Raw genomic sequence first — 26138 nt, forward strand, 5'->3', positions numbered from 1 at the left:
TCCAACCGTCTTGAAGAAGTTCCCACATATGCTGAGCACTTGGCTGCTTTTCCTTCAATCTGCAGTCCATCTCATCCTAAACTATCTCATTTGAGTTGAGGTCGTGTGATTGTGCAGGCCAGTTCATCTGATGCAGCACTCCATCACTCGCCTTACTGGTCAAATAGCCCTTACACAGCCTGGAGGTGTGTTTTGGGTCATTGTCCTGTTGAAAAACAAATGATAGTCCCACTAAGAGCAAACCAGATGGGATGGCGTATCGCTGCAAAATGCTGTGGTAGCATTGCTAGTTAAGTGTGCCTTGAATTCTAAATAAAACACTGACAGTGTCACCAGCAAAGCACCATCACTCCTCCTCCTCCATGCTTCATGGTGGGAACCACATATGCAGAGATCATCTGTTCAGCCACTCTGCGTTTCACAAAGACACAGCAGTTGGAACCAAAAATCTCAAATTTGGACTCCGATCGAAGGACAGATTTACACCGGTCTAATGTCCATTGCTCGTGTTTCTTGGCCCAAGCAAGTTTCTTCTTATTGGTGTCCTTTAGTAGTGGTTTCTTTTCCGCAACTCAATTTTCTTGACATAACAGCTCATCAAAATAGTTCATAGTTAGTTCAAGGATCCTCATAATAGTTCAAGGGTCCTGTCTAATAGTAGTCAGGAAAACACACAGCTCATAGTCAAGGAAGTCAACGTCAACTCAAGTCAACAGTCCGTTAGGAATGAATTCTACATTTAACTGAACACAGGTAGGTGGGTACTGTAGCAAAGGAGGCTGCTGAGGGAAGGACAGCTCATAATAATGGAATGGCACCAAATACATGGAAACCATGTGATGTATTTCATACCATTCCACTAATTCCGCTCCAGACATTACCACGAGCCCGTCCCCCCAATTAAGGTGCTACCAACCTCTTGTGTACTGTCTGTAGGTAGGTAGCAAAGGAGGCTGGTGGGAGGCGCTATATGACGACAGGCTCATTATATTGGCTGGAAAGGAATTAATGGAACGAAGTGAAACATGGTTTCCATATGTTTGATGTGTTTGATATCGTTCCAGCCATTACAATGAGCCGGTCATCCTATAGCTCCTTCCTCCAGCCTCCTCTAGGTAGGTAGGTAGGTAGAGTTGTAGTGACAAAAAGTTATCTGGAAAAACTAGACATTGTTAGTTATAAAATGTGTAATTCCCAAAAATAATTCATTTGCAGAGGTCTTTGGTGGTGAGCTGGTAAATTGTTTTCCAATGTGGTACAATAGAATGTAATATGGATGGTGGAGTGATCAAAATACATGATTGAGTCATTAGTGTGTCTATAGCAACAGTTCTGGATTCCAAAGCTATTCGATCACATGACCATATTTTGTCCATCCCAAACCACCCTTCACAGTTACTATAGCCTATATACAGGCCCTGTGGGAGGGATCTTGAGCTGGACTGTCCTATCATATATTTTTTTATAGTCACAGTGTCCTCTCATTGGTGGATGGGACTGTCAGTCAGTCTCGTCCTGCGAGCCAACAAAGAAGCAGATCTGTCGTGGGGAGGGGCTGGGCATGAGGGGGCTGGTGGGGCGGCGGGGAGAGGGGACGGTGGGGATGTTCCAGTATTGACTTTGGAGGTCAAGAGCAGAGAGAGCGAACCCGGCGAGGTGACCGTTTCTCTCCCTGTGTCTGTCACTATCTAGGGGTGGGGGCAGGCTCATGCAATTCCTCAGGGAGCCATCACTGCAAAAATAAAAAGGCCATTAGACTTTATTCATACTGTATGATAGACACCCAAATCTACAAGTAGACTCTATCCATCCATACATAATATAGCCCAGTAGTAGTAACTCCATGTCTCTCACCTGGTTATGTCTACTGGCACTCCTCTCCAGGCCTGTCTGTACAAGCTCCCAGCAACATCCCCAGCCACCCCAGCTAGCCAACGCATGTCTGCAGGCACCTCTGGGATCCACTCCACAATCCTGGAGCACAGGAGAGGGACAACACAGCAAGTCAATGTACTGTCATGTACCACTGTGGGGGCCAGTTCACAAGAATTCCTGTGGTGGATTGACTTGCCCACTAGGTGGCATGTGCAGCACATTCAAATTGATTGTGTTTAGTAGGAAACCTGTTTGTGTTCCTAGTTTGTTTGCATTCACAGTGTTATTTTTGTTGATGTGGTGGGCTAATGACTGCTTTAAAGACTACTTTGTTGTCAGTGGTTGCTGTCCGGGCTAGTGTGAAGGTATTGCCTGCTGTATGTTAAAGGCTAGTTATGCTAAAGGCTAGTTCAGGGTTTAGTAGCTGATTTGTTTGCATTAGTGTTGTCATCCTTGGTTGCTGTTTGAGCTACTGTGACCGCATTGAGTTCATTGAGGGCTTGTTAGTTTGTGTTAGGTGGCACTGGTGGTGTTGGATGTCGTCTTACCTCTTGCCCACTGAGTAGGCTGATACCACAGGTAGTGTGCAGGGCAGCAGCATGTAGGAGGCCACTCTGACCGGCAGCATCTCAGACACCTGAGCATACAGACCAGGCTTCTGCTGGCACGCCTCACAGAAAACTACAGTCATAGAGACACAATATGTCACACTTCGCTGATACGGGCACAGCCTCAGATCACTTTCACATAATCAATCACACGTCACTGACAATAGCATAGTGACAACACAATGTTAATGTCAGTGTTATAACTAGATAACAACAGTTTCTAACAGCTTGGAGCAGAAAAGATCCGAGTCTAGGTTAACTTCCTATCTACCTTTTTTGATTTGGGTAGGCAGGTTGTCAACAATCTGCTCGTCCAGCCACCAGTGCCGCTTCCTCAGGAGGCGGAGCCGCCGGAGCATCCAGTCCTTAGTGGTTTCCATGGCGATGGGCTTGCAGCAGCAGGTGTGTATGGCTTCTGATGGGTTGGGGCCGGCAGTCAGACACTCTAGCTTCAGCAGATCTGACATCATAAACAATATAATTCATCATCTTTGCGACACGACATAAAAAATATTGCCCCATAAATAAGTGCAGGTTTACTCCATACTTCATGTTGAACCCTGTACATCTGTCACACCCTGACCATAGTTTGCTTTGTATGTTTCTATGTTTTGTTTGGTCAGGGTGTGATCTGAGTGGGCATTCTATGTTACATGTCTAGTTTGTCTATTTCTATGTTTGGCCTGATATGGTTCTCAATCAGAGGCAGGTGTTAGTCATTGTCTCTGATTGGGAACCATATTTAGGTAGCCTGTTTGGTGTTGGGTTTTGTGGGTGATTGTTCCTGTCTCTGTGTTTGCACCAGATAGGCTGTTTAAGGTTTTCACGGTTCTTGTTTTTGTTAGTCTGTTCATGTATAGTTTTCTTCATTAAAGAACCATGAATAGAAACCACGCTGCATTTTGGTCCGCCTCTCCTTCAGATGAAGAAAACCGTTACAACATCATTGATGCTCACTGCATGTACTGTATATCACAGTAGCTTATGATCATAGCACAGGCCACTATTACTGACAAAGGCAACATGGTAATACTCACGGTTCTCCTCAAGAAAGCGAAGGGTGTCCTTGTAGCCACTCTGACATATCTCTGCCATGACCTGTCAAAGAAAACACATAGATCATACCTATTGAGGTAGGGGATCATATGCAAGAGATAGATTGAATAAATAATCATATCACAGGATCATCAGGACTCAGATATACCCACCCACACACGATACAGAGCATGATCTCACATTATGTGATTACTTATAACTATCACTACCACTGACTGATTAGCAATCATGTTATTGCTGACAGTTAACAACCGTATTACACAAGTACAGCTGTATATAACCACATAAAACAGAGGGGAATGACTTATATCAGCCAGAACCCTCCTGTGCAACAGGCTCCTGTATTTGTGGATGGACAACAATCCAGGAAGTGTTTGACTAAGGGTTAAAGGTCAACGTGGCAGAGTTCTCCCTGTTCTCTAGCTACTCCTTATTCTGTGTTCCTACAACAACAAAGCAACAGGGAGAGAGGTATGTGGATAGCTAACGTCACAGTGTCACGACCTACAGTAGGTGTGAATTTAGTCAGGGTGGGTTAAACACTATGACACGTGAGGGAAAAGGTAGGGTGGAGTGTTCTATGTGTGTGTCTGTGCATGTCATGTGTAAACACTATGTCAAAGGTGGGCAGAGTCAAGAGAAACACACACTTCCTTTTCGAAGTAGGGCCTCTGCACATGGCTCTGTCAGTGGGATTCGGCATAATCCCCAAATTCCAGAAAACACAACATTCCAGACACACATGGAGGGAAAAGACAGTGTCAGATCTTGGATTGCAGCAACAATGATAACACAGCGAAAACTGAACCAAGAGACACAGATTAACCTCAAAGAGGGCAAAGTTCACCTTACGCTAAAAGTTGACTCCCATGTTATTATCAAGACAGTGAAGAAGAATGTGCAATACAGGAAATGCAATTCAACAAGGACAAAAGCCAATAATGTCATGCCAGTATTGATCACTGTGGAGTTAGGGAGGGACCGGGGAGGGCATTGTTCAGATAGGAAGTATGGGGGGTAAGGGAAGGAGGCAGAGTCCAAAGAGGAGATAGGGTAGGGGGTGAAATGGGGGAGTTGGAGTTATACAATCAGGGAATAGGACAGTGGGAGGTCAGGGGTCCAGTCTCCCATACCAGACTACTACGCTCTCCTACAGAAATGTATAGAATGTTTCAAGGGTACCTAAATAAGGATTTCATAACACATAACCAATACATAAGGCATTTATTTACAAGTAGTCATAAACAACCCATCTGATGAATGGGACTAAAGGGCATCCTGATCCTCCATCCTACCTTCGGGGACAGGGCCTCCATAAGGACTTCAAACGTCTTCCCGGGGCTATGCATAACGCATCGGTAAGCAGTCATAGCGGTCGCCCTACCTTGGGTTCTGGGGGAAACAGGGCTTTGCTGAGGCGGTACATATTGCCCAGGTTAATCTGGATGGAGGTGTTGGTGAAACGAAGCTCGTGGATGTTGAAGGAGGTGTCCCGGGGACATATGTCGCTTTCGCCTGAGAACGGAGAGATGGTGATGGTGTTCTTCAGCTCTGACTGAGGAAGGTTGTCACTGATCCCCCCATCCACATAACGCTGGAGAGAGAAGAGGGGGGAGAGAGGGAGGAGGGAGAGCGAAAGTGAGAATACTTGGGTGTTTTTGGAACCATGCACAACTTACATCAGGACCACAGCCTCTCCACAGAACAAGACCCCGGGCATACTGTGGTCAGGATGTCTCAGGGCTGACAGAGATGACTGTTCTACATCTCTATTTATATACTTAAAATATTTGTTGTTGACTTCCTCCGCCTATCTTCTGCTAAAAAATATGTCACTCATAACCCAACTCGGTTATCACTGAAATCTAATATGATACGATACGACATATTCAAGGAAACATTCCCCTCTTGAGGGCATATTAGGCATGTCAGTACAAGATTTCCCCTTAGCCAGCTTCTCCACAATGCCAACTCATGACCAAACAATCTGACATCACTATTTGGAGAATTAATACATTTTTACACCAGTCTTATGTAATTACCCGATGCAGCTCTATTTCAAGTTCAGATGCTACCCTCTAACATTTCAAAATGAAATCATAATTTTCTAGTGTAAAAGGCTCAGAACATCTGAGGGGGAAAAAGGATATCAGTGCCAGTTCCAAAGCATGATGTCACGCCCTGACCTTAGTGAGCCTTTTTTATTCTCTATTTGATTAGGTCAGGGTGTGACTTGGGTGGGCAAATGTATGTTTCTATTTCCTTGTTGGCCTAGTATGCTTCCCAATCAGAGGCAGCTGTTTATCATTGTCTCTGATTGGGGATCATACTTAGGCAGCCCTTTTTCCCACCTTAGATTGTGGGATCTTGTTTGTGTGTAGTTTCTTTCTGCACTGCATGTAGAGTTACGTTCGTTTTTGTATTTTGTTGTTTTTTCGGTGTCATTTAAATAAAAGTAATATGTACGCTTACAACGCTGCACCTTGGTCCAATCCATCTCTAAACGATCGTGACACATGATCAAGACTCAATTTGGCAGTGAGGTTGGCAATGAGTTCAGGGCTGAGAGCAAAGAATGTACTATATTTCCTTTATCAGAGTGTCAAAACCAACTGTTACGAGAATGTAGTCCAGTGATGAAATCTAGTTCAAATGAAACTGCATCACCTTCACAAGAAACTTTTAAATAAATAGTATGTACAGTATTCTGAAGAAGTACATGCTCAGTCAACTGGCAAAAAGTTCAAACTCATGCACTCAGATATGCTTTTAAAAATTCATTCATGACTGAAAGACAATGTCCCATTCATGACTGTTCATGACCTACTTAGGCCTAGTATAGGACATACATCTATATAGACAGATGGGGCATACATCTATATAGAGAGATGGGACATACATCTATATAGAGAGATGGGACATACATCTATATAGAGAGATGGGACATACATCTATATAGAGAGATGGGACATACATCTATATAGAGAGATGGGACATACATCTATATAGAGAGATGGGACATACATCTATATAGAGAGATGGGACATACATCTATATAGACAGATGGGGCATACATCTATATAGAGAGATGGGACATACATCTGTATAGAGACATGGGACATATATATAGAGAGAGATGGGACATACATCTATATAGAGAAATGGGACATACATCTATATAGAGAGATGGGACATACATCTATATAGAGAGATGGGACATACATCTATATAGAGAGATGGGACATATATCTATATAGAGAGATGGGACATACATCTATATAGAGAGATGGGACATACATCTATATAGAGAGATGGGACATACATCTATATAGAGAGATGGGACATACATCTATATAGAGATGGGACATACATCTATATAGAGAGATGGGACATACATCTTTATAGAGACATGGGACATATATCTATATAGAGAGATGGGACATACATCTATATAGAGAGATGGGACATACATCTATATAGAGAGATGGGACATACATCTATATAGAGATGGGACATACATCTATATAGAGACATGGGACATACATCTATATAGAGAGATAGGACATACATCTATATAGAGAGATGGGACATACATCTATATAGAGACATGGGACATACATCTATATAGAGAGATAAGGCATACATCTATATAGAGAGATGGGACATACATCTATATAGAGAGATGGGACATACGACAGGTATGAGTGTTAATGTAAACTTGGCTCTGAGCCCGTTCTTCCCCAGAGACAGAATGTTACACAATGTACAGCAGACAACCAGAGAGAGAGACTGGACAGGGGGTGGAGGAGTTTAAACAGGATATCTAAATAGCTATCTGTGAACCTGACTCACCCGACTATAGGACACACTAACTATAGCCTATATTTATTGGACAACAAACTAGTGTGTTCTGCCTATGTTCTATGGATATATACGTTGGCACTGAGCCAGGGACATGCCCAGATAGCAGCTATATGCCCTCAAGAATAACAAGAGCAGATAGCAGTGAAATATACTAGAGAAAAAGCTGCATAAATAGGTCATTGATATATGGTAGTTGATGTTTTGGAGGACTGTGCTCCTATGTCCTAGTGACTGAATGGAGCCACCCTGGACTCTGGTCCCAATCTGCTGAGGCCAGAAGCCTGTCTGGAAGTATATAAAACACCACTGGCCTACCAAGGGAAATGGTTCTCGGGCTGATTAGCTACTAGGGTGAGGTAGATCGACAAATAAAAATGTACAAGTATGTGTATGCAAAGACAGACAGACAGACAGACAGACAGACAGACAGACAGACAGACAGACAGACAGACAGACAGACAGACAGACAGACAGACAGACAGACAGACAGACAGACAGACAGACAGACAGACAGACAGACAGACAGACAGACAGACAGACAGACAGACAGACAGACAGACAGACAGACAGACAGACAGACAGACAGACAGACAGACAGACAGACAGACAGACAGACAGACAGACAGACAGACAGACAGACAGACAGACAGACAGACAGACAGACAGACAGACAGACAGACAGACAGACAGACAGACAGACAGACAGACAGACAGACAGACAGACAGACAGACAGACAGACATACTCCTTATGACTATGACCTGAGCAATAAAGGCATCTTAAAGACCATAATAAACTCAGTCCAACATTTGCTGATTTTTCTTAGAAAATAAGGAAACCGTGTTCAAGGAAATGTAAGAAAGCAGTTGAGGCATTAGGGCCTTGGGCACTTACCACTCCTTGGAAGGATGGGGGGATCAGGCCACAGTATATGGGGATGAAACAGCTACACAGCAGCGCCTGTAGACACACCAGAGAGAGATGTTACACAGTCCAACCCAGTTTACACTTCATACAACTAATGTAGACAGTCAATGGCAAGGCCAGGAGCTGAAAGGACAAATATGTCTGGGATATATATGGGATAAATGTGGGATATGGAAAAACTCCCATCAGGCCCATATTCACAATGTGTTTCATTGTAGGAGTACTGATCTACGATCAGGTCTCAAGTGGCAAAACCGATCCTAGATCAGTACTCCTACTCGGATATGTTTTGTGAATAGCAGCCCAGGTGGGTTGAGTGAGGACACTGACCTGGATGAGCTCCTCCTTGGACTTGAACTCGGACACAATGACGTTTTGTCCATCAGACACGCGAGTGAGTGACACACACAGCCTCCCGGAGGCGAGTGTGTGTGCATCGGCGGGCAGGTCGCGCTCCAGGCCCGACCTGATGACCTTGACCAGGTTGAAGGAGGGGTGGAGGGGACCCAGGTTATGTTTCCGGGCCTCCTTGGCAGTCTCGATCACATCCTCACAGCACTTAGCTAGAGGAAGGGAGGCAAGGAGGGACAGTCTGTCAGTTGTGTTAGGGCCATCCATTGGGAGGAATTGGACAATGTTTTCTATTCAAAGGAAGATTGATTCTCAACGGAACTAACGCTACGGTCACAAGATGCAGGCCTCCTAATTGTCCCTAGAATTTCTAAGCAAACAGCTGGAGGCAGGGCTTTCTCCTATAGAGCTCAATTTTTATGGAACGGTCTGCCTACCCGTGTAAGAGAGTAAGTCTTTACTGAAGACTCATCGCTTCAGTGGGTCATATGATTGAGTGTAGTCTGGCCCAGGAGTGGGAAGGTGAACGGAAAGGCTCTGGAGCAACGAACTGCCCTTGCTGTCTCTGCCAGGCCAGTTCCCCTCTTTCCACTGGGATTCTCTGCCTCTAACCCTATTACAGGTGCTGAGTCACTGGCTTACTGGGGCTCTTTCATACCGTCCCTGGGAGGGGTGCATCACCTGAGCTTATATCCTTCCTGTTTGGCCCTGTCCGGGGGTGTCCTCGGATGGGGCCACAGTGTCTCCTGACCCCTCCTGTCTCAGCCTCCAGTATTTATGCTGCAGTAGTTTATGTGTCGGGGGGCTAGGGTCAGTTTGTTATATCTGGAGTACTTCTCCTGTCCTATTCGGTGTCCTGTGTGAATTTAAGTGTGCTCTCTCTAATTCTCTCTTTCTTTCTCTCTCTCGGAGGACCTGAGCCCTAGGACCATGCCTCAGGACTACCTGACATGATGACTCCTTGCTGTCCCCAGTCCACCTGGCTGTGCTGCTGCTCCAGTTTCAACTGTTCTGCCTTATTATTATTGGACCATGCTGGTCATTTATGAACATTTGAACATCTTGGCCATGTTCTGTTATAATCTCCACCCGGCACAGCCAGAAGAGGACTGGCCACCCCACATAGCCTGTTCCTCTCTAGGTTTCTTTAAAGGTTTTGGCCTTTCTAGGGAGTTTTTCCTAGCCACCGTGCTTCTACACCTGCATTGTTTGCTGTTTGGGGTTTTAGGCTGGGTTTCTGTACAGCACTTTGAGATATCAGCTGATGTACGAAGGGCTACATAAATACATTTGATTTGATTTAAACAGTGACCCGAAGCTCACAAAAAAAAATATATCCACTGGTTTCCCTTATTTACTGCCCTGCAACTGTACTGAGCTAGTTATGTGTGTTCATCTGATCTACACTTGGATGGAATGCCACGAGAAAAGGGCAACCAGTGAAGAACACACACCATTGTAAATACAACCCATATCTATGCTTATTTATTTTATCTTGTGTCCTTTACCTGTATATATATATAATATGACATTTGTAATGTCTTTATTGTTTTGAAACTTCTGTATGTGTGATGTTTACTGTTAATTTTTATTGTTTATTTCACTTTATATATTCACTTTATATATTATCTACCTCACTTGCTTTGGCAATGTTAACACATGTTTCCCATGCCAATAAAGCCCTTGAATTGAATTGGAATGGATCTAAAGTGATTTATGCTCACAGACAGAGTTCTAGTAAAGAAGATCAGGTGATTAAAAACATACAGAGGTAGTCTTATCAGTGGAATACCTGGGAGTCACTGAGTGACAGTGAAAAATGTAACCCTATAAAAACTGAGGTCATGAACGGTAACCTATATCTTTCTCCTGGCAATTTTCACAACAATCCAGTACGTTCCTTTGACTCTTAATGACCCCTTTGTTGACTGTTCACTCAGTAAGTCTCTCTCTCTCTCAATTCAATTCAATTCAAGGGGCTTTATTGACATGGGAAACATGTGTTAACATTGCTAAAGTAAGTGAGGTAGATAATATATAAAAGTTAAATAAACAATAAAAAGGAACAGTAAACATTACACATACAGCAGTTTCAAAACAACAAAGACATTACAAATGTCATATTATGTATATATACAGTTTTGTAACAATGTACAAATGGTTAAAGTACATAAGGGAAAATAAATAAGCATAAATATGGGTTGTATTTACAATGGTGTTTGTTCTTCACTGGTTACCCTTTTCTTGTGGCAACAGGTCACAAATCGTACTGCTGTGATGGCACACTGTGGGATTTCACCCAGTAGATATGGGAGTTTATCAAAATTGGGTTTGTTTTCGAATTATTTGTGGATCTGTGTAATCTGAGGGAAATATGTGTCTCTAATATGGTCATACATTGGGCAGGAGGTTAGGAAGTGCAGCTCCGTTTCCACCTCATTTTGTGGGCAGTGTGCACATAGCCTGTCTTCTCTTGAGAGCCATGTCTGCCTATGGTGGCCTTTCTCAATAGCAAGGTAATGCTCAATGAGTCTGTACATAGTCAAAGCTTTCCTTAAGTTTGGGTCAGTCACAGTGGTCAGGTATTCTGCCACTGTGTACTCTCTGTTTAGGGCCAAATAGCATTCTCTCTCTCTCTCTCTCTGTCTCTCTGTCTGTCTCTCTCTCTCTCATTTAGACAAGACACAATTGGAACACTTACAGTCCCCCAGTCCTTTGTCTCTTCACCATAAGGTTATCAGGTATAAAAGAAAGTGAAAGAGGCATGGTATCACACAGAGACTCACCTAAGTGCTTTCCATGTCACGTTCTATGTCACACTGGGGCATATTTGCTCTTAATCGTGATTGGGTTTTCCCTTAGTCAGCGAGATCAATCAGTACCATTGGGAGGCCTCTGATCCAGAGGACCAAAAGGCCAAAGGTCCTATAACTGACTCAGATGGCATTTATCAATGGTAGGCTACCATACTTATACACAGGCAGGCATTTGTCTCTGACCATGTAATTATGTAATTATGCATAATTTGTAGTTTATTACATAATACATGCCATTTAGCAGATGCTTTTATCCAAAGAGACTTACAGTCATGTGTGAATACATTTTATGTCTGTGTTGACCCGGGAATTGAACCCACTACCCTGGCATTACAAGCACCATGCTCTATACTGAGCTACAAAGGAGCCCCAGTATAACCACCTATCTATTACATAAGTTTTAAGCATTGTTTAAATATTTTCACCCCATGTATCAAGGCCACAAGTGATTGTTATTTAAAGGTAATTTAGTTGCTAATCTAAAGTTGCCTAAACACATGAAAGAGAGGCCTAGGCTACCAGTCTGCCTCTTTTGCGTGAAAGTCCCCATCCAGGCATTCTACTGATGACAGGGTGTATACAGGGTATAGTATGCCTACCTATGGATGCCTGGCTGGCGAGCACCGAGGCGGTTAGGGCACCGGCCGAAGCCCCGTAAATCTTGGTGGCACCTTTGATAAGGTAGGGCGCTTGTTCCAACAGGCAGCTGGCCACTCCGATGTGATAAATCCCCAGGAACCCGCAGCCGGCGAACGACAGATTCCATTCCTTCGTTAGGTCGAACATACCGGGTGGACAGTCCTTGGCGAGGACCTAGAAGTTTTGGTAATGCGCTTGTAATAATCACTCCAAAATGTTTACCCTTGGAGTCATTGACAAGTTCCCTTCATTACTGAATGTCAACAACAGTTCCGAAAGAGGACGGCTCAAACTAGTACACACTACTCTGTCTACTTCTCTTGTGTAACGTACAAAGAGATGTATTGAGAATCGCCGGAGCGCTGACTTTCCATAACTTCCCGGTTCTAGAACATGGCTGGTCTGGCCAATCGGAATAAGGAGGCTGAGTCTTGTTTAGGTGGAGCCACGCCCCCACATTATGCATCGGTAACACATGAGAGTGATGCATTCTATTGGTGTCTATTCTATTCCAATATATTCTGTTCAAATCTATATTTATTTCTCCTGCCTGCTATTTGTGTGACAAGTCGAACTTCATTATTAACAGATTTGAGTCATTCAGGCTAACAACCGGAGCATTCCATTGGCTCATGATACCATTCACGTATATTGAAAAACCTAATCTGTTGATTTGATCTTCCAAGAACAACAGGCCTACCTGTATCATCTTGAATGCTTCATGTATGCTTGAAGGCATTCCTCTTCCGGCTACAGAGACTAGTGAGCACGCGCATACCCCGCCACAGCGAACTGGTGCTGATGCTGCTCAATTTGCAACGATGTGATTGGCTGAAGCCTGAAGGTCAAGGCGTTCTTCGCTCGTGCACTATCACGTCCTAGCCAAGCCATACTATCGCTCACAAATCAAATCTAATTATTGCCTTTGAATTGATTACAAAGACATTTTCGTTTGGTGCCCGTTTTGAGGATGGCCGAGAGCGAGGCAGACATGCAAAGCACCCCGATAGAGTTTTTGACCAAATAGGCCTACTTCGTGTTTGTTGGAGTGCGGCTCCCACGCTTCTGCAGAGGAAAGATGGAGCAGATCACCAACTTCTCCCTCAGATGTAGCGACATAGGGATTGTCACATATCCCAAGTCAGGTTAACAATATTGGCCTGTGTTGATGCTATGTAATATATTAGTGCAGTACCCTCACTACCCTGAGATGCAGCATGCTGTAGACTTGAGAATGCAGGGTCTTAGGCGTATCAGTGGAGGATCCTCAGAGGAGGGAGGATAGGACCATCCTACTCAGTAAATTTCATAAAAATAAAAATAGTTAACAATTAAAAAGTTATCCTTTTTAGATGAAACTATACTAAAAATATTGAAGTCACCAAATAACTGATTAAAACACACTGTTTTGCAATGGTCAGTAGCCTCAACAGCACTATCTGGGGTAGCACCATGGTGTAGCCAGAGAACAGCTATTTTTCATCCTCCTCTGGGTACATTGACTTCCATGCAAAACCTAGGAGACTCATGGTTCTCATCCCCTTCCATAAACTTACACCGTAATTTCGACAACTTCCGGAGGACGTCCTCCAACCTATCAGAGCTCTTGCAGCATGAATTGACATGTTGTCCACTCAATCAAAGGATCAGAGAATGAATCTAGTATTGAAAGCTTAATCAAGCTAGCTAGCACTGCAGTACATAAAATGTGGTGAGTAGTTGACTTAAAGAGAGAGAAAGACAATAGTTGAAGAGTTTTGAACAGAAGCAGCAGAGAGAGAGAGCTACAGTGCATTGCTTTGTCATTATTTGTCATTATGTGTAGATTGATGAGGATTTTTAATTTTTAAAATCCATTTTAGAGTAAGGCTGTAAAGTAACAAAATGTGGAAAAATTCAAGGGGTCTGAATACTTTCTGAAGGCACTGTAGCTATATTTTGTTGTATATTTTTCACTTTCCCTTACTTAGCTTACTTAGCTAATGCAGCTAGCTGATTTAGCCTACTCAAATACCCGGCTCAAACAGAGAGGAATGCTATTTATGCTAAGTAGCTGGCTAAGGCTATCCAACACCGGAACTCTTCCAAGTAAAGGTAAGCTTTCGGTTTTATTAATTTATTGCCATCGGGTCCTGCTGGTGTAACTGCTTAACTTCTTGCTGTACACTGTACTACGTGATTATAGTGGGTTTACAAACGTGTTAGTTCTAGTAGCTATATTAACTATGACGTTAGCTAATATGGTGACAATGATGTAGGCTGTGTGTAACGGTTAGCGGTTATGGTATGAAGGTTTGGCTTGGAAAGGTTTTTTCACTTGGTCACAGACAGCTATTGTGTTGTGCACTGAACTCTACGAGTGAAGGGAAAAGGTGAGAAGAGGAGAGTGCATAGATGCGAGAAGGAATTATACAACGAGCAAAGTGATGATGCTGTTCGTATGTGGCGACTATGTGTGTGCGGGTGATCAGGGGTGTATTCACTCGGCCGATTCTGTTGAAAAAGGTTTCTTAAATGGAAGCAAATGGAATGAAACGGTAATGAATCTACATGAATTTGTCCAATAGAAACTCTCGCTGGCAACTGTTTGGCCTAATGATTACACCCTAGATCAGCTACAGTAGATGCAGGAAAGAGTTTGCAAGGCTCTATTCAATGTGTCTGTCACCTTGATAACTCAAATTTTTCTCTCGACGTGTGTACTTACGCTATAAACTTTCATTCTTAGGCTAGGTTGTAGGAACCTCATGATGCGTATAGGGGAAATTAGAGTTGTAGCCTAAACCTATCGATGTTACATTGAGCTGGTTGAATTGAATATGAATGACTGTCCTCCCTAATCTTAAACAGCACCGACCGCCACTGGTGTAGGTCTATAGTTGCTTTAGAAAGACAATGTCCCATGGCAGCTGCTCGGGTTGATGTTATTTTGATCTTTACCTGAAGACAACTAATAGAAAGGCTTCAGAATGGCCAGTGAATGGCCAAAAAGGACTAGCCTGCCATTGGACAGTATTTGCATATTTCCCAGCGATCTTTGCCCAAACATTTTAAAAAATACATTGTAACTGTTCAGTGAGGTTTGTTATGTGAAGACTACAAAAATGCTGACACAATGGCAGAGTTGAACTGCCAAGCCTGACTCTTTTCTCTGTAAGTGTGCCTTAAAGGTGCACTCTGGAGTTTTTGTATGACCTGACCCATTTCAGATAGGTTGGAGAAGAAGGCTCTCCTCAACACTGCTGGCAATGCCAACTGACAGGCACACGGGGGGAGGGTTTGGAATTGAGATTGGTTCAGGTTTAGGAGTTGGGTCTTGTAATACTGTGTTCGTAACCAAGTGGGAGGTTGGAATTTACCAGTTATGAAATCGTAAATACCAGTTGGATTTATTCAAGTGCTTTGTACTCGTTGAAAAATGCTGATTGGCTAAAGCCTACAAATACAGCAATCATGCTTGTAAGGAAATGATAGTGTTCAAAAACCATATTAATAGATTGCTTTTAATAATAATGTTTTGTTGTTGCATGTAGCCCTTTACACTCATACCTGTATACGGGTTGAAAATGGCTGATTTGGGCACTGATAAATTCCTAAATTGGAGCATTGTGGCTGTATAGTAACATGCTGTACAGGATGTCAGACCTCAGTCTCTGCGCGTCACAGCGCTGTATGGGTTTTGACAGACAGCCATTCTGAACTTGAGCACAGCGCGCGACAAGAAGTTTCCCCCATCCCTCCTGCTAATTGGAAAACTTTTGCAAATATTTTGTTGCCTGAGTGAGAGAAATGCTGTAAATTAAGAGGACTCACTGTATTTTGAAAGATGAGATGTTGAGGATTGTCATAAATACTCATTTAATTGTCATACAAGCAAGACGAACACCTGTAAGTCAAAATTGTGCACTTCACAATTCTATATCATAAAACATGCCAACAAGGCCAATGTTTATGATCACTGTGTTTGATGTACAGTTACAAGATGACATGGCATTATACTCTGTGTTATTCTGAACAGAATGAGCCTGTGTTTGCCTACTGTGAAGAAAATTTGCCGTGGCACACGCCTCTTAATGCACTCATGACTCCTATCCATGCGCACCAGAATGACTGTTTCCCTGAATTGCATTGGGAAAGCCTAACACTGTAATGTCGTATTGGCAATAGAACAGGCGTTCAAATGATGTCCACCTGACCCAGATTGCGATTTATAATGGAGCGTTTTTGGATTGCGTAAACAACAACAGTAATTGTCTGGTGGCGGGGGATGCAGGGTTGTGTTCCAAACAAAACAACTACAGGTGTGCTTGTCGTAGTTCCTCGACGGCACGGCTAGGAGGTTAAAGAAAAGCACCTTATAGTTGAAGACTCTTTGAGTCATGAAGGCGCATTGAAATGACTTAGGAAATGTGCACACTTTGGAGGGGTGCGTGGTTACTTGGATACACCAGTCTTCTCTCTCAAACCCTTGTCATGTTTTTGTCTTATGTTGCACCTACACCACATTTTCCAGGAATATTCTTATCATGCCACGGAATGTATACGGAGCGTAACAGTTCATCAACAAGACATGCGGCATAAAGTACAGTAAATGTACAAAAATCAATAATCATCTCTTTAAAACGGTGTAAGGTAAATATATTTTTTGATGTGATATGAAAGTAGAAGGCTTTATGATTTTAGACCCTTATCACAATTGAGATTGTTGGGGGTGGTGCTGGAGATGACGAATACAAAGTGGATATTGTTTTATTTATTTCCCTTTAAACATAGTTGCAGCCAACGGATCTTCTCCGTTACAACAATTTTCTGCCGTCCATCTGTTTCACACAGTTATACAAACCAGTGACCTTTCAGTTAATGTCCCAAAACTCTTAACTGCTAGGCTAACGCTAGAAACATAACATTTGAAAAATATTGTGATATGACATTTTGACGCTATCACCGTACACACAACTCATCTCTCTTATAATAATAATAACACTCTGGTTTTATATAGCTTTTTTCATGGACCCAAATGTGATCTTATTAGACTCTAAATTGTAAGTTTTGTACATCTTGTCCCCAGTCAAAGCTCAAAATATGCAAACAGGCATTCATTTTGTGGGACATGATGTGGCCTGTCATTACTTCACAAGCCTCACATGAAGCCAATACCAGTGAAGCAAGCTTCTGGAATACCTTGAGATTTCTATTTTATTTGAATGTGGTCAGTGCCACTGTGCTCTGTTCTGAGAGTTGGTTTCCAGTAAGACATCATGTGTTGGATGCATGGATTCTGTGGGACTTGCTGATTCTGTGGGATTTTAATGTGGTGTGTCATTTCCTCTGGAGCTTATACGCACAATGACGGGTAACCAGGCTGCCTAGTATCTGATCTCTACTTCACGGAAAGAGTGTTAGTTTCCCTGTAAGAGAGTGTTCATGGAAACCAACTAGATCATTTGGGGTGTGAGGTTATCTCTTGTCCTACGCTACTGTAGGGCAAGTCTCTGTCACAGACAGTAGGAGACACTTAAATGAATACATTGAGGAAGACAAGATTTGGAAAGAGATATACAGTTTGATAAATGTTTGATAAATATCGCACTATACTGGTTTAGTTTGGGCTGTGAATATCAATGACACAGCCTGGCCTAGACATTATACTGCTAGGCCTATAGCACTGAGTATTACTACTGTTCTGGAGTACCCTCAGCCTGGCCTAGACATCATACAGGTAGGTCTACAGCACTGAGTATTACTACTGTTCTGGAGTACCCTCAGCCTGGCCTAGACATTATACAGGTAGGTCTACAGCACTGAGTATTACTACTGTTCTGGAGTACCCTCAGCCTGGCCTAGACATTATACAGGTAGGTCTACAGCACTGAGTATTACTACTGTTCTGGAGTACCCTCAGCCTGGCCTAGACATCATACAGGTAGGTCTACAGCACTGAGTATTACTACTGTTCTGGAGTACCCTCAGCCTGGCCTAGACATTATACTGTTAGGCCTATAGCACTGAGTATTACTACAGTCCTGGAGTACCCTCAGCCTGGCCTAGACATTATACAGGTAGGTCTACAGCACTGAGTATTACTACTGTTCTGGAGTACCCTCAGCCTGGCCTAGACATTATACAGGTAGGTCTACAGCACTGAGTATTACTACTGTTCTGGAGTACCCTCAGCCTGGCCTAGACATCATACAGGTAGGTCTACAGCACTGAGTATTACTACTGTTCTGGAGTACCCTCAGCCTGGCCTAGACATCATACAGGTAGGTCTACAGCACTGAGTATTACTACTGTTCTGGAGTACCCTCAGCCTGGCCTAGACATCATACAGGTAGGTCTACAGCACTGAGTATTACTACTGTCCTGGAGTACCCTCAGCCTGGCCTAGACATCATACAGGTAGGTCTACAGCACTGAGTATTACTACTGTTCTGGAGTACCCTCAGCCTGGCCTAGACATCATACAGGTAGGTCTACAGCACTGAGTATTACTACTGTTCTGGAGTACCCTCAGCCTGGCCTAGACATCATACAGGTAGGTCTACAGCACTGAGTATTACTACTGTTCTGGAGTACCCTCAGCCTGGCCTAGACATCATACAGGTAGGTCTACAGCACTGAGTATTACTACTGTTCTGGAGTACCCTCAGCCTGGCCTAGACATTATACTGTTAGGCCTATAGCACTGAGTATTACTACAGTCCTGGAGTACCCTCAGCCTGGCCTAGACATCATACAGGTAGGCCTACAGCACTGAGTATTACTACTGTTCTGGAGTACCCTCAGCCTGGCCTAGACATCATACAGGTAGGTCTACAGCACTGAGTATTACTACTGTTCTGGAGTACCCTCAGCCTGGCCTAGACATTATACTGTTAGGCCTATAGCACTGAGTATTACTACAGTCCTGGAGTACCCTCAGCCTGGCCTAGACATTATACAGGTAGGTCTACAGCACTGAGTATTACTACTGTTCTGGAGTACCCTCAGCCTGGCCTAGACATCATACAGGTAGGTCTACAGCACTGAGTATTACTACTGTTCTGGAGTACCCTCAGCCTGGCCTAGACATTATACTGTTAGGCCTATAGCACTGAGTATTACTACAGTCCTGGAGTACCCTCAGCCTGGCCTAGACATCATACAGGTAGGCCTACAGCACTGAGTATTACTACTGTTCTGGAGTACCCTCAGCCTGGCCTAGACATCATACAGGTAGGTCTACAGCACTGAGTATTACTACTGTTCTGGAGTACCCTCAGCCTGGCCTAGACATTATACTGTTAGGCCTATAGCACTGAGTATTACTACAGTCCTGGAGTACCCTCAGCCTGGCCTAGACATTATACAGGTAGGTCTACAGCACTGAGTATTACTACTGTTCTGGAGTACCCTCAGCCTGTCCTAGACATCATACAGGTAGGTCTACAGCACTGAGTATTACTACTGTTCTGGAGTACCCTCAGCCTGGCCTAGACATCATACAGGTAGGTCTACAGCACTGAGTATTACTACTGTTCTGGAGTACCCTCAGCCTGGCCTAGACATCATACAGGTAGGTCTACAGCACTGAGTATTACTACTGTCCTGGAGTACCCTCAGCCTGGCCTAGACATCATACAGGTAGGTCTACAGCACTGAGTATTACTACTGTTCTGGAGTACCCTCAGCCTGGCCTAGACATCATACAGGTAGGTCTACAGCACTGAGTATTACTACTGTTCTGGAGTACCCTCAGCCTGGCCTAGACATCATACAGGTAGGTCTACAGCACTGAGTATTACTACTGTTCTGGAGTACCCTCAGCCTGGCCTAGACATCATACAGGTAGGCCTACAGCACTGAGTATTACTACTGTTCTGGAGTACCCTCAGCCTGGCCTAGACATCATACAGGTAGGCCTACAGCACTGAGTATGCTTTTTGCGATTGCACTTTCAAAGTTCTTGAAATTTTCCGGATTGACTGTACTTCATGTTTTAAAAGTAATGATGGACTGTCATTTCTCTTTGCTTTTTGAGCTGTTCTTGTCATAATAAGGACTTGGTATTTTACCAAATAAGGATATCTTCTGTTTACCACCCCTACCTTGTCATAACACAACTGATTAGCTCAAACGCATTAAGAAGGAAAGAAAATCCACAAATTAACTTTTAACAAGGCACACCTGTTAATTGAAATGAATTCCAGGTGACTACCTCATGAAGCTGGTTGAGAGAATGCCAAGAGTGTGCAAAGCTGTCATCAAGGAAACGGTGGCTACTTTGAAGAATCTAAAATCAATTTTTATTTGTTTAACACTTTTTTGGTTACTACATGATTCCATGTCTTATTTCATAGTTATGACATCTTCACTATTATTCTACAATGTAGAAAATAGTAAAAATAAAGAAAAACCCTTGAATGAGTAGGTGTGTCCAATCTTTTGACTGTTTTGCATGTTATTTTGGCATTAATACTTATCACATATCCGTTTTCAAACAATGTAAAAAGAAAATCATTACAGAAAAAAAAAATCTACAATAATTATTATAAACAAGCAACAACAGACAAATCAAGAACAGAGAAACAGAATCCACAGCATACAGACAGTACACACAAAAACAAAACCAACATGAAGCGAACATGAGAGCTGGAGGGTGGTGGAGGAGGCAAGAGATAGTAAAGGCTTAATACATAGGGTTAAGACACATGGGACAGTAATATAGTCCAGTAGGGCAGGAGGGATAGTTAGTCAATTTATAGCCAGGAGGAAGGTAGAATGCAGTGTTTGGTTTTCGCCAGGCATAATGGGACCCATGTCGTCTGGCAAAAACCAAACACTGCATTCCACAGTAAGAACATCATACCAACAGTCAAGCATGGTGGTAGTAGTGTGATGGTTTGAGGATGCTTTGCTGCCTGAGGACCTTCACGACTTGCCTTAATAGAAGTAACCATGAATTATGCACTGATAGATAGCAACTTGTAAACAACTACCCATTCCTATGAGTGAGTACTATTTTAATAGTAATTTTAAATAATACACGTTGGCTGTTAAGCCATTTATATTATATGACTGTCGCCTCCCGTTTATTGGGATGGTAATGACGTTTGATTTCTGATCATAATTACTAGGTGGTCACTAGCTACATCATTGTTATCTTCAGCCTAGCCTAGCTTTTAGCTAGCTAGCAAGCTACTCTGCAGTGCAAGCTAGTTTGACTTGCTGTAAAGTTACAGAAACAAGTTGAGGATAAAGTAAGAAACATGTTTTATTATCACCTGAAACAATGTATTTATCCTTTCTTGAATGAAAATGTAATATTTTTCAATCTTCCAAAATAAATGTGATATCTGATGAAAGACAGGCTCTCCTCTATCTTGCGTAACAGACACTACACTTGTCCATGTGAAAAACGTCACGATGTAAACGAGGCATAACATAAACCATGTAGCCTATAGACACCTTTCTGTGTTTGCACATTGCCGCAAAAAAAAGCCTGCATTTGCATGTTGCTTATGAGTGCATTTCACACTACTTTTGGATTAGAATTTGACTAAGGCTCTTTATGAAGGCCCTGCTAAATATAATGTTTGTGTCATCATCGCATATCAACTGCAGTATACTTTTAAAAAACCACTTCAACTTCAACAATTAAAATGGCTCTTTGGCTAGCTTTTGCGACAGCCTATATCAATGAGCATTAGCATTATAGCTAACGACTGCTGCATCCAAAATAGTTATTTTGCAAAGATCACAACCAAAAATATAATCTTAGTGACTGTTCAAGCAAGAATCAAAACATCATAGTAAGCGTAAGAGACAGCAAAAAAGTTATTTTGTTTAGAAATAATAAAAACGTTAATCTAGGCTTTGATGAATGGTCGCAGATGGCATGGCTTTCTTACTGCTGCCAAGAATTGCATGCATCTTTGATTGACGTCAGTGTGTTGTGTACTGGAAGAGGGTCTATAAGTCTATGGTGGAAAGCGTATTTGGCCTTTTCTGTGGCCTACAGGCTGGAGATGAGATGTATGTCAACATCATGAGGCAGACACTTTTTACATCATGCATGTTTCTCAGATCAAATAGTTTAACCTAAATGGGGCCCAATCAAATAAAAATGCACTTTGATATAAATATGGCATGTTAACAAACATAGTATCCTAAATACAGGACAGATCAAAGTAAAATGGACAATATGGAATGGAAAATTAGGATACTCATAACTGCTGTCCAGGGGTTTTACCCCTTGGGCTCAATTGTCATGATAATCAGTGGTTTCAAGTTTGTATCCGTACATTTTTTGACGATGATCATAGCAAAAAAGTTAATACTTCTCCATTTCATTTCCAGCTGTGTAAACGCATTGATTCTTATTTCAAATAGGCTCGGAATAGATTATATTCAGAGCTTAAATGGCCAAAATTATTAGTTACAGGAATCAAGACTAATAAAGTCAATGCAACTGCCTCGAGTACAAACGGTGGGCCTACCACATGGATGAGCATTCATAAAATTCCATGGCAGGTCCACACTGTAGGCTACACCCCAGTAAGCACAGACCGACACAGATGCTTTGTTTTGGTCCTGTCCAGACTGACTGTCTGTCTTTTTTTTGTACGGTCCGGACCGGCCTTGATTTTAACATCTACAGACAGGACCAAATCTGAACCAATCATAGACATCTATGTTTCACAAGTACAGTAGAGTACAACAGTGCAAGTATAATGTACTGTATTGTACCCTACTTTACTCTAATGTACTCTACTCAAGACATCTTTTCAACTTTTCAACTAATTCAGAACTGAAAATGAACCTAAGTTCAACATCTGGGAAAATACATATTTTAGACGTTTTGCTTACTGGGACTATTCTACTTTCGATGGGGTGTATAGCAGAATATATCTTGCCTAAGGCGGCAGAAAGACAGGGCCTGTGCACAGCAATACTATACACATTGTGTACAAAACAGGAACACCTTCCTAATATTGAGTTGTCTCTTTGCACAACTTACCCTGGGTATGGGGTAAGTTAAGCCACCTACAAATGTCTGTACTGAATTAAATATTACCACTACCTTTTTAAAACCATGTCTATCTTTATTTCCCAAACACAATTCAGTACAATCACAACATATTTTTTAATAATTTAAACATCTTTTAACACAGACTTAACGCCTAACATGCTGACCAGACCGGACACATCGGGTGCGCGAGCATCGCAAAATAAATTTAGAAATCCATGTTATTCAATTATTGCACCCACACTGCTCGTGCGCGCCAACGAGCGTCTGCGACGCCAAGGGCTAAAATAGAAGTCGTTCCTACTTCTGACGCAGATCGCGCGACCCATCTCCTCATTGGTTATACCCACGTGGGTGATTGAAAGACAAACTTTGTTGCCGGTTGTCGTGGTAATACAATAAAAGTTTATATGCGATCACCATATAAGTTAAAAAATGAAAAAGCCTGGAAGGAGGAGAGATGACTAGAAACGATTCGGTTGGCTGTTTTATGTGTGGATTAATTGTCGGAGTAGAGGTCCTTGTGCATTTCAGGTAAAATAACAAAAACATTTTTTTATCCCAGGACAAATTAGCTAGCAACAGCAAGCTAGCTAAATAGGACAAATTAACGTTAGCTAGCAAGTGCAAGCTAGCTAGCTAAATTGCCATACATGTTTAATGCTTTTCGACCTGTCCCCAAATTAATGTCATTTGTTCAGAGTTTATTTTGATATTTTAACCTGCATGTCATGATCGCGTTTGGTGTGGGGGGGGCAACGTAAATGTATGCACGATAAAGCACGATGGCGCACGAGCGCAGCCGGTTTGGGTCCGTGTTACAAACACGTTGTACTTTGTTAAACACTTTTAACATAGGCCAGGCCCTGTTGTTACCTCATATCCCAGCAATAATGCCTAGCATTTAAGCCTGGGAAGAAAACACTTACATTTGCTCAACTTGCCATTTCCTCAACCATTGTCTCAACTTACCCCATGGTCATTGTCTCAACTTACCCCATGGTCATTGTCTCAACTTACCCCATGGTCATTGTCTCAACTTACCCCATGGTCATTGTCTCAACTTACCCCATGGTCATTGTCTCAACTTACCCCATGGTCATTGTCTCAACTTACCCCATGGTCATTGTCTCAACTTACCCCATGGTCATTGTCCCAACTTACCCCATGGTCATTGTCTCAACTTACCCCATGGTCATTGTCCCAACTTACCCCATGGTCATTGTCTCAACTTACCCCATGGTCATTGTCCCAACTTACCCCATGGTCATTGTCTCAACTTACCCCATGGTCATTGTCTCAACTTACCCCATGGTCATTGTCTCAACTTACCCCATGGTCATTGTCTCAACTTACGCCATGGTCATTGTCTCAACTTACCCCATGGTCATTGTCTCAACTTACCCCATGGTCATTGTCTCAACTTACCCCATGGTCATTGTCTCAACTTACCCCATGGTCATTGTCTCAACTTACCCCATGGTCATTGGCTCACCTTACCCCAAGGCAAACATCTTCACTATATTTGCCCACACAGCTACAAGGATGCACTTTCATGCTAGGTTTAGGATCTCATATTGAAGATTATTGAGACCCCAACTGATGTATAAAACAACCTTAAAATGAACTTATCCCACTCCCCCCTACTTATTATACAGTTTCCATAATGATGAGGCACCACAATAGGATTTGAACAGTTACAGTATATTTAAACACAGAAGGTCACATCATAAAAAATATGTTTTGTTTTATGTTATTAAGATAAGGGCCTTAATGAAATAACAACAATAAAGTATATATTTTTAAATGATTTATTGTCACATACAGGTGCAGTTTTACAGGGTTAGCCATAGTAGTATGGCACCTCCTGGAGTAAATTAGGCTTAAGTGCCTTGCTCATGGGTACATCAACAGGTTTTTCACTTTGTTTGCTCAAGTATTTGAACCAGCAACCTTTCCTTTATTGGCCCAATGCTCTAACCACTAGGCTACCTACCATCCTAGGCACAAGTAGGCAGAGGTTTTCACAGTGTTACACACATTACAAATATAAGTACAGTATGTACCCTACAATAAATTGGGCAGTGTGATAACTTAAATATGACATTTGATTATGCCATTAACATTGTGAATCCTATGCACCTAAAGTTATTGTGCAAAAGCAAATGTCAACATTAAGAGAAGTTCTGAAGGGAACTTTCAAGAATATTGTGATTTCAAATGTCTTGACATCACATCTCATCACAGTAGTTCACTGTTTAGTGCAAGGGTCATGTCTAATACAAAATAAATAACACAGCACAGCTCATATTTAAGAAGTCAACGTCAAGTCATATCAACAGTCCGCCTGGAATGAGGAATGCATGCTATATTTGACTGAACACAGGTAGGTAGGTACTGTACTTGGGTAGTGACAACACGTTATCTGGTAAAACTAGACTATATCCCAAAAAATAATTAATTTGCAGAGGTCTTTGGTGGTGAGCTGGTAAATTGTTTTCCAATGTGGTACAATAGAATGAAATATGGATGGTGGAGTGATCAAAAGACATGATTGAGTCATTAGTGTGTCTATAGCAACAGTTCTGGATTCCAAAGATATTCGATCACATTACCATCTTGCCAATCCTAAACCACTTTTCAGTTCCTATACACTATAGACAGGCCCAGTGGGAGGGAACTTGAGCTGGCACATGTGGTCTCCATATGTTTGATATGTTCCATTAACTCCATTCCAGCCATGACAAAAAGGCTCGTCCTCCTATAGCTCCTCCTCCCGCCACCAGTCACCTCTGACGCTCAGATAGGCTAATAACCGATTGATAATTCTACCTTGTAGTTTTCTTGCAACCTACAGTGTCAGACCACTACTTATGACACAACTTTGATTACAATATAGCTACAGTATTTCAAGGGTCAAGGCTCTCGATTGCAACCATTTAATGGTTGCTATCTGAGCAGCTAACCGATCGCTGCAGCTGTACATAGTCTATTG

General features: G+C 42.4%; 1 protein-coding gene across 1 annotated transcript; it reads right to left on the reverse strand.

Moving 5' to 3' along the window:
* Positions 1 to 466: 466 nt before the first annotated feature.
* On the reverse strand, positions 467 to 12513 carry LOC109896730 (patatin-like phospholipase domain-containing protein 2). The gene is made up of 9 exons (XM_020491049.2): positions 12096 to 12513; positions 8660 to 8892; positions 8297 to 8362; positions 4924 to 5133; positions 3521 to 3581; positions 2755 to 2943; positions 2424 to 2556; positions 1855 to 1974; positions 467 to 1732 (listed from the first exon to the last, which is right to left on the reverse strand). The coding sequence occupies exons 1-9, from the start codon at positions 12280 to 12282 to the stop codon at positions 1501 to 1503; spliced, it is 1431 nt and encodes a 476-aa protein (XP_020346638.2). The 5' UTR covers positions 12283 to 12513; the 3' UTR covers positions 467 to 1500.
* Between the last annotated feature and the right edge of the window lie 13625 nt (positions 12514 to 26138).

Source organism: Oncorhynchus kisutch, linkage group LG9, assembly GCF_002021735.2.
Source record: "Oncorhynchus kisutch isolate 150728-3 linkage group LG9, Okis_V2, whole genome shotgun sequence".
NCBI classification, from domain to species: Eukaryota; Metazoa; Chordata; class Actinopteri; order Salmoniformes; family Salmonidae; genus Oncorhynchus; species Oncorhynchus kisutch.

What these genes read in the sequence shown, in the direction of transcription:
- LOC109896730 (XM_020491049.2), bottom strand. Translation starts at nt 12,282, where the DNA reads ATGTTCGACCTAACGAAGGAATGGAATCTGTCGTTCGCCGGCTGCGGG. An exon ending in CCAAGGAGGAGCTCATCCAG is followed by an intron (nt 8,363 to 8,659) that starts GTCAGTGTCCTC and finishes GTGTGTCTACAG; the next exon opens with GCGCTGCTGTGTAGCTGTTT. An exon ending in CCCCATCCTTCCAAGGAGTG is followed by an intron (nt 5,134 to 8,296) that starts GTAAGTGCCCAA and finishes TTCTCTCTCCAG; the next exon opens with CGTTATGTGGATGGGGGGAT.